The sequence below is a fragment of the Lampetra fluviatilis genome, unplaced genomic scaffold (assembly GCF_964198595.1).
Source record: "Lampetra fluviatilis unplaced genomic scaffold, kcLamFluv1.1 SCAFFOLD_1465, whole genome shotgun sequence".
Taxonomy (NCBI): domain Eukaryota; kingdom Metazoa; phylum Chordata; class Hyperoartia; order Petromyzontiformes; family Petromyzontidae; genus Lampetra; species Lampetra fluviatilis.
Window position 1 is genome coordinate 5,541 of NW_027621237.1, and position 9,412 is coordinate 14,952.

Below are 9,412 nucleotides of genomic sequence, written 5' to 3' on the forward strand. Positions count from 1 at the left end.
TCCGGCCCTCTCTCCTCTCCCCCCCAGCAACTTCCGGCCCCTCTCTCCTCTCCCCCCCAGCAACTTCCGGCCCCTCTCCCCCCCAGCAACTTCCGGCCCCTCTCTCCTCTCCCCCCCAGCAACTTCCGGCCCCTCTCTCCTCTCCCCCCCAGCAACTTCCGGCCCCTCTCTCCTCTCCCCCCCAGTAACTTCCGGCCCCTCTCTCCTCCCCCCCCAGCAACTTCCGGCCCCCTCCCTCCTCTAACCCCCAGCAACTTCCGTCCCCCTCTCTCCTCTCCCCCCCAGCAACTTCCGGCCCACTTCCGGCCCCTCTTTCCTCTCCCCCCCAGTAACTTCCGGTCCCTCTCTCCTCCCCCCCCCAGCAACTTCCGGCCCCCTCCCTCCTCTAACCCCCCAGCAACTTCCGGCCCCTCTCTCCTCTCCCCCACAGTAACTTCCGGCCCCACCCTCCTCTCCCCCCCAGCAACTTCCGCCCCCTCTCTCCTCTCCCCTCCAGCAACTTCCGGCCCCCTCCCTCCTCTCTCCCCCAGTAACTTCCGGCCCCTCCCTTCTCCCCCCACCGGAAGTTGAGTTGAACTCGGGCGATACCAACTGCGCAGGAGGGTTTACACTCAGTCGGCTTAAAACCACACTCAGTCGTAATAGAACCACGCAAAACACCATCAAACAATCCGTATTGTTTTATTAGGTCGTTTGACGGTTTAACACCCAAAAAACTGGACGCAAATTCTTATTAAAGTAAAAAATATATAAAACACGGAAAGTTCAAAGTTGGTATCGCCCGGTGACGTTTTCGCGCCGATTCACTCCTCCGCCGTGCGCGGTGAGTCCGAGTCGTCGCCTGTATCCCTCCGCGCCGCCGCTGCTGCTGTAGTCCCCGCCTCGCCCGCCTCGTCTCCCCGCCTCTCCGCTTGGAGACCTCTTTCCCCTCGTGTCGAGGTGACGCTACGACATTGCTTGCTCTGCCGATGACTTCTAACGACTTGTGACGCACTCGTCGTTGGCTTGTGACGGACTTTGTTTTGTGTTGGAGGCAGCAGAGGCCCCAACCGTCGCCGTTTGAATTTAAGGAGCCAATCAGCGCGCGGGGAGGGGGGAGGCGTCGCCATGGAGACGGCGCGAGGCCGAGAGGGGGGGCGTCAGTGTCTCCATAGAGACGGCGAGGCGGGGTGGGTGCGTCGCCATGGAGACGGCGGGGTGGGGTTATGGATGGATCGCCATGGAGACGGCGGGTTGGGGGGGGTGTGAGTGCGTCGCCATGGAGACGGCGGGGTGGGGGTGTTCCCGCGATGGTTCCCGCGGTGTGGCCGAGCGAGGGGAGAACTTGGACTCGTCTCGCCTGCCACAGGCACATCGCCCGAAACGTCGCTTCAGTAGTACACAGACGCACGCACGGCCACCAGAGTTGTTGACGGAGGTGTTTGTTGTTGTAGAAATCGGTAGGTTGTGTTTCTGTGTTCGTGTGTGAGTGTCTCAAGGTCGGCTCAGCCTTAAACGAGTGCCCGGTGTAGTTGGTGTGTGTGTAGTTGGTGTGTGTGTAGTTGGTGTGTGTGTAGTGGTGTGTGTGTGCAGTTGGTGTGTGTGTAGGTGCTGCTGCTACTCGCTACGAACAGCGCTTTCCCCAACAGTCTGTTAGAGGCTACACGGGGGAGCTTTGTCTCTGTATCGATGTGTAAGGGAGCGGTGGCGCAGCGGTTAGCGCTATGCTGCGCTACATCAGTGAACCGGTCCTTGGACTTCCCTAGGTCGACTCAGCCATAAATGAGTAGCTGGTGTGGTGTGGATGTGTTCGTGTGTGTCACTGTGGGGGGTGAGTGAGTTAGGGGAGCGGTGGTGCAGTGGTTAGCACGATATCTGCGTGTCTATCTCTGTGTGGATGCATCTCTGTGTCAATCTCCCTGTATCTATCTGTGTGTGTTTTCAACTTCTGCATCTCTATCATCTCTCTGTGTGTATCTCTGTCTGTGTGTGTCTCTCTGTGTGTATCTCTGTCTGTGTGTGTCTCTCTGTGTGTATCTCTGTCTGTGTGTGTATCTCTGTCTGTGTGTGTCTCTGTGTGTATCTCTGTCTGTGTGTGTCTCTCTCTGTGTGTCTATCTCTTTCTCTCTCTGTGTGTCGCAGTATCTCCGGGGATGGAGACGCCGCGTGGCGTGCGCGGTTCCTCGCGTGAACTCGAGTCCCAGGCGGAGCTGCGAGAGCGACTCTACTCGGCCTTCAAGAGCCGAGGCCTCCTCACTGCGCTAAAGGTGACACACACAGACACACACACAGACACACACACACAAACACACTGACACGCACAGACACGCACGGACACACTGATGCACACACGCACAGACACACATAGATACACAGACACACTAGACACACTGATACACGCACAGACATACACAGACACACTGATACACACATGCACAGATACACTGATACACACACAGACACACACACAGACACACTGATGCACACACACAGATAAACATAGACACACATAGACACACTGATACGCACACGCACAGACACACATAGATACACAGACACACGAGACACTGATACACGCACAGACACACACAGACACACACGTAGATACACACTCACACAGACAGATGCACATGTAGATATACACACAGACACATATATACAGAGTGACAGACACAAAGACTTACACACACAGACTCACACACACATAGATACACATAGACACAGACTCAATGTGACTCCTCGCACACTCACAGAGACAAAGGGCTCCCGGGTAGCCTTGACAGGCTGTCGGGGCAAGTGCTATGTGTGTCTGTGTCTTTACGCGATCAATGTATATTTTGCACGTGGTTTCAACAGAGGTTTCACTCTGAATCAGTTGGTATCTTTCCATCGGCTATGTAATGCTGTGTGGAAGCTACCTGGTCTGTCGCTCCACACAAAGCTCCTGGTCTTCTCGGCCACATTCATGCCCTCCCTTTGCTGTGCTTGTGAAACGTGGACCCCTCTAATGGAACATCTGCGTGGGTTAGAAGCATTCAAGCTGGCCCTGCCTACGATCCATCCTGGGTTTAACCAAGAGGCTGGATTGTGTGAGGAGCTCACAAATCGTTGAAAGATCTGGATACAGTCTCATCGGTGAACTCCTCCGGCAGACAATGCTGCCTTGGCTGGGTCACGTAGCCCGCATGCCAAGCAACCGCATACCCCAACAGTTTTTATTCGGCCAGATCGAGGGGGTGAAATGGGCGTGCCACAGGCTTGAGAAGAGATGGAGTTGATGAGGTATGGGAGGCTTTGGAGCTGAGTGGACTTGCTGATGACCGGTACCAGCGGTGTCAAGATCGGCCTCTATGGAGGAGGCTTGTGAAGGACGCTACTGGGCAGTTGGAGGCAGTCGCCCTCCAACAACAACGGAGGGCGGAGGAGCGACGCTCACAACAACGAGCGGAGCACCGGGTGGCTAAAGCACAGCAAGTTGGCACAGTAGGGGGCACAGGTGGTGCATCAGCCAGTCATCTCGGTCATCTCAGTCAGTCGACCGGTGGCACCTGGGTCTGCCCCGTGACCTCCTGCCAGCGGGCGTTCGACACTTCACGTGGCCTCAAGGTGCACATGGCCTGGCACAAGCGTCGTGGTGACATCACGTGTCTGTGTATCTGTGTGTCTGTGTGTCTACGTGTCTGTGTGTCTGTGTGTCTACGTGTCTGTGTGTCTACGTGTCTGTGTGTCTACGTGTCTGTGTGTCTACGTGTCTGTGTGTCTATGTGTCTACGTGTCTGTGTGTGTACGTGTCTGTGTGTCTGTGTGTCTACGTGTCTGTGTGTCTGTGTGTCTACGTGTCTGTGTGTCTATGTGTCTGTGTGTCTACGTGTCTGTGTGTCTGTGTGTCTACGTGTCTGCGTGTCTGTGTGTGTACATGTCTGTGTGTCTACGTGTCTGTGTGTCTATGTGTCTGTGTGTCTGTGTGTCTACGTGTCTGTGTGTCTACGTGTCTGTGTGTCTACGTGTCTGTGTGTCTACGTGTCTGTGTGTCTATGTGTCTGTGTGTGTACGTGTCTGTGTGTCTGTGCGTCTGTGTGTTTGTGTGTCTACGTGTTTGTGTGTCTACGTGTCTGTGTGTCTGTGTGTGTACGTGTCTGTGTGTGTACGCGTTTGTGTGTGTACGTGTCTGTGTGTGTACGTGTCTGTGTGTCTACGTGTCTGTGTGTCTACGTGTCTGTGTGTGTACGTGTCTGTGTGTGTACGCGTTTGTGTGTGTACGTGTCTGTGTGTGTACGTGTCTGTGTGTCTACGTGTCTGTGTGTGTACGTGTCTGTGTGTCTACGTGTCTGTGTGTCTACGTGTCTGTGTGTCTACGTGTCTGTGTGTCTACGTGTCTGTGTGTGTACGTGTCTGTGTGTCTGTGCGTGTCTGTACGTGTCTGTGTGTGTACGTGTCTGTGTGTCTACGTGTCTGTGTGTCTACGTGTCTGTGTGTGTACGTGTCTGTGTGTGTACGTGTCTGTGTGTCTGTGCGTGTCTGTACGTGTCCGTGTGTGTACGTGTCTGTGTGTGTGGTGCGAGGCAGACCCACGTTAGGGACCGCGTGGTCCGTGAGCTGCGCTGTCCAGGCGAGTGGAAGGCTCCTCCGGGCCTGGTGGAGAGTGTGGCTCTCAGCCTCGTGGCTCAGCACCTGGGAGCCACGGCCTGCGACTACTCGCTGTGCCTCCTGTACCCAGAGAGCGGCCTGCAGCCCCACGCGGTCACTCACTCACTCAGCTACTCACTCAGCTACTCACTCACTCAGCTACCCACTCACTCAGCTACTCATTCAGCTACTCACTCAGCCACTCACTCACTCAGCTACTCACTCAGCTACTCACTCAGCTACTCACTCACTCAGCTACTCACTCACTCACTCAGCTACTCACTCACTCAGTACTCACTCACTCAGCTACTCACTCACTCACTCAGCTACTCACTCAGCTACTCACTCAGCTACTCACTCACGCACTCAGCTACTCACTCACTCACTCAGCTACTCACTCAGCTACTCACTCACTCACTCAGCCACTCACTCACTCAGCTACTCACTCACGCACTCAGCTACTCACTCACTCAGCTACTCACTCAGCTACTCACTCACTCAGCTACTCATTCAGCTACTCACTCAGCTACTCACTCACTCAGCTACTCACTCACTCAGCTACTCATTCAGCTACTCACTCAGCTACTCACTCACTCACTTAGCTACTCACTCACTCACTCAGCTACTTACTCACTCACTCAGCTACTCACTCAGCCACTCACTCACTCAGCTACTCACTCACTCAGCTACTCACTCACTCAGCTACTCACTCACGCACTCAGCTACTCACTCAGCTACTCACTCACTCAGCTTCTCACTCAATCAGCTACTCACTCACTCACTCAGCTACTCGCTCAGCTACTCACTCACTCAGCTACTCACTCACTCAGCTACTCACTCAGCCACTCACTCACTCAGCTACTCACTCACTCAGCTACTCACTCACTCAGTACTCACTCACTCAGCTACTCACTCACTCAGCTACTCACTCAGCCACTCACTCACTCAGCTACTCACTCACTCAGTACTCACTCACTCAGCTACTCACTCACTCACTCAGCTACTCACTCAGCTACTCACTCACTCAGCTTCTCACTCAATCAGCTACTCACTCACTCACTCAGCTACTCGCTCAGCTACTCACTCACTCAGCTACTCACTCACTCAGTACTCACTCACTCAGCTACTCACTCACTCAGCTACTCACTCAGCCACTCACTCAGCTACTCACTCACTCAGTACTCACTCACTCAGCTACTCACTCACTCACTCAGCTACTCACTCAGCTACTCACTCACTCAGCTACTCACTCAATCAGCTACTCACTCACTCACTCAGCTACTCGCTCAGCTACTCACTCACTCAGCTACTCACTCACTCAGCTACTCACTCAGCCACTCACTCACTCAGCTACTCACTCAGCCACTCACTCACTCACTCAGCTACTCACTCACTCAGTACTCGCTGTGCCTCCTGTACCCAGAGAGCGGCCTGCAGCCCCACGCGTTTACTCACTCACTCAGCTATTCACTCAGCTACTCACTCACTCAGCTACTCACTCACTCAGCTACTCATTCAGCTACTCACTCAGCTACTCATTCAGCTACTCACTCAGCTACTCACTCACTCAGCTACTCACTCACTCAGCTACTCACTCAGCTACTCACTCAGCTACTCACTCATTCAGCTACTCACTCAGCTACTCACTCACTCACTCAGCTACTCACTCACTCACTCAGCCACTCACTCAGCCACTCACTCACTCAGCTACTCACTCAGCTACTCACTCAGCTACTCACTCAGATACTCACTCAGCTACTCACTCAGATACTCACTCAGATACTCACTCAGCTACTCACTCTCTCGGTAACTCACTTAACTATTCACTCAGCTACTCAGTTACTCACTCACTCGGTCACTTACTCAACTACTCACTCAGCTACTCACTCACTCAGCTACTCATTCAGCTACTCACTCTCTCGGTAACTCACTTAACTATTCACTCAGCTGCTCAGTTACTCACTCACTCAGTCACTTACTCAAGTACTCACTCAGCTACTCACTAACTCAGCTACTCACTCACTCAGCTACTCACTCAGCTACTCACTCAGTTATTCATTCACTCAGCTTCTGATGTTGATGGTGTTGATGATGTTGATGGTGGTGATGTTGATGATGTTGATCGTGGTGATGTTGCTGGTGCCGTAGGTGATGGTGGTGATGTTGATGATGTTGATGTTGTTGAAGGTGGTGGTGATGTTGCTGATGGTGTTGATGGTGGTGATGTTGCTGGTGATAGTGTTGATGGTGGTGGTGATGATAAGTGATGTTGACGTAGGTGATGGTGTTGATGGTAATGATGTTGTAGGTGATGGTATTGATGGTGATGATGGTGTTGATGGTAATGATGTTGTAGGTGATGGTGTTGATGTTGATGATGGTGTTGATGGTAATGATGTAGGTGATGGTATTGATGGTGTTGATGGTGATGTTGTTTTCTCCACAGGTATTAAAGCCAGAGGAGGTTCTGCGGGTTCTGGGTTTGAGCTCGGAGCGCTGGGCAGCACGGACAGTAAGAACACAGACAGACAAATGCACATCGACACAGACACAGGCAAAGATCCCCCGTGTAGCCTCTAGCAGGGCTATAGGGGCAAGTGCTGTTAGTAGCGAGTAGCAGCACCACCTATGATGCACACACAGACAAAGCTCCCCCAGGTAGCCTCTAGCAGGGCTGTAGGGGCAAGTGCTGTTAGTAGCGAGTAGCAGCGCACTGGCACACGAGGGGGTGGGTGGTCAGCACCACGATCGCCCGGCCACCTTTGTCTCCCCAGTGATGATGTTTACATACCGTACCAGGTATTTGTTTGAGACTGAGTCGACCTAGGGGAGGCCCAGGACTGTTTCAGATCATCGCAATCACTGGTATAAGTCATAGATTCATCACGTGCACAGTCTCCTTATAGAGCCTGTTAACAATAGCCCAACGAAGCCTATGAGCGTATCGCTCAGAGCTGAAAAACAGCGCTGACGGTAATGCATCTCCATTGGGACCATGTTATAGTGGCCTCCTATAGCGCTGTTTTCTATAGCGCTGTTGGTAACGCATCTCCATTGGGACCATGTTATAGTGACTTCCTATAGAGCTGTTTCCTATAGCGCTGTCGGTAACGCATCTCCATTGGGACCATGTTATAGTGACATCCTATAGTGCTGTTTCCTATAGCGCTGTCGGTAACGCATCTCCATTGGGACCATGTTATATTGACCTCCTTTAGTGCTGTTTCCTATAGCGCTGTCGGTAACGCATCTCCATTGGGACCATGTTATATTGACCTCCTTTAGAGCTGTTTCCTATAGCGCTGTCTGTAACGCATCTCCATTGGGACCATGTTATATTGACCTCCTTTAGAGCTGTTTCCTATAGCGCTGTCTGTAACGCATCTCCATTGGGACCATGTTATATTGACCTCCTTTAGTGCTGTTTCCTATAGCGCTGTCGGTAACGCATCTCCATTGGAACCATGTTATAGTGACCTCCTTTAGCGCTGTTTCCTATAGCGCCGTCGGTAACGCATCTCCATTGGGACCATGTTATAGTGGCCTCCTATAGCGCTGTTTCCTGCCATCGTCGTCATCACGATCTATGGGCAGCCCATAGCAGATGTCCACTGCACATGTCACCATTCGTTTCCACTTTCCTCCAGAGGTCGCAACCGGGTACCCGATACCCGTACCCTACCCGATACCCGGCTACCCGTACCCGGCTGGGTACGGGTAGCCGTTTGCGACCCTGGTGCGGCCGGGTACGGGTAGGCCCTGAGTCACTGGTGAGTCACCGTTTGTCACTCATTTCCCAACGTCTTGTCTCTTCTCACAATTCAAGTTCCTAGAATCAACCGACCCGCGCCTGCATCTCGAGCTGATGCTGCGCGAGTCGCCGGTGCGATTATCTCGAAGCGTCGTCTTGTGTGTCGTTTTGTTCTCGTTGCAGACTGCTGTGGGCAGTGCGGGAAGAAGCCATCCGAGTGAGTTGTATTCACGTTCCCTTCACCAGTGATGGTGCACTGCCACATGTTCATAGCTAGCGACCGGTTTCGACATGCAGTGTCTCAGCAGCAACAGAATCCCAACAATGTACAGGTAGTCCCAGACTTACGATGGTCCGACTTACGATATTTCGATCTTACGATGGCGATAGCGATACGACAACATTTTTAAGTATTTTACATTAGGCGCGGCAGGCAAACGCAGCAGCGTACGAGGTACGATGCTATACGTTGGGACGCTGCCGGGATGTATGCATCTCCCGCCTTGTGTGGTGATACCTCTCACTCTCACCAGTGGTCGACGGAGTTAAGTTGTTTCGGTGTTAGTGCGTGTAGTTTTTCCGTCATTTTGTGTTTCATAATCTTGGTGAGTACAGTACAATATGATATGTTACGATACGTTCAATGCATGTATGATACGTAGCTTTAGCGATTTCATTTTAGGGTTACCACAATACGATACCTTCAATGCATGTTAAAAGTTTTTATAGCAGACAGGATTGTTTCCTGAAAAAACTTTCGATTAAGTTGCAGTTCATATAGGTAGGCTAAGAATTTACCTTGTTTTTTTTACTTTACATTTTACTGTGCAATACAGTATTGTAATTAATACATACATACAGTACATAGTTTTATACTGTATGTAAATTGCTCTGTTTTGCTAAATTGTCAGCGTTCTTTAAGACTCCTGGCTAGGCGAGGACATCTTCGACTTACGATATTTTCGACTTACGATGATGGGGTCGTCGTAACGCATCGCCATCGTAAGTAGAGGACTGCCTGTACCAACACTTGATTTGAAGCTTTCGTGACTGCAG

The 9,412-nt window shown here is 52.1% G+C and overlaps 1 protein-coding gene across 1 annotated transcript; it reads left to right on the forward strand.

Annotated features, from left to right (window-relative positions):
• Window positions 1-512: 512 nt before the first annotated feature.
• Window positions 513-8,605, forward strand: OFD1 (OFD1 centriole and centriolar satellite protein). Its single transcript, XM_078885326.1, has 5 exons — window positions 513-823; window positions 2,122-2,246; window positions 4,546-4,719; window positions 7,052-7,117; window positions 8,540-8,605. The coding sequence occupies exons 2-5, from the start codon at window positions 2,133-2,135 to the stop codon at window positions 8,603-8,605; spliced, it is 420 nt and encodes a 139-aa protein (XP_078741452.1). The 5' UTR covers window positions 513-823; window positions 2,122-2,132.
• Window positions 8,606-9,412: the final 807 nt, after the last annotated feature.

Coding starts and splice junctions, on each gene's coding strand:
- OFD1 (XM_078885326.1), top strand. CDS start 2,133: ATGGAGACGCCGCGTGGCGTGCGCGGTTCCTCGCGTGAACTCGAGTCC. Junction 2,247..4,545: donor GCCTCCTCACTGCGCTAAAG/GTGACACACACA, acceptor GGTGCGAGGCAG/ACCCACGTTAGGGACCGCGT. Junction 4,720..7,051: donor GCGGCCTGCAGCCCCACGCG/GTCACTCACTCA, acceptor TTTTCTCCACAG/GTATTAAAGCCAGAGGAGGT.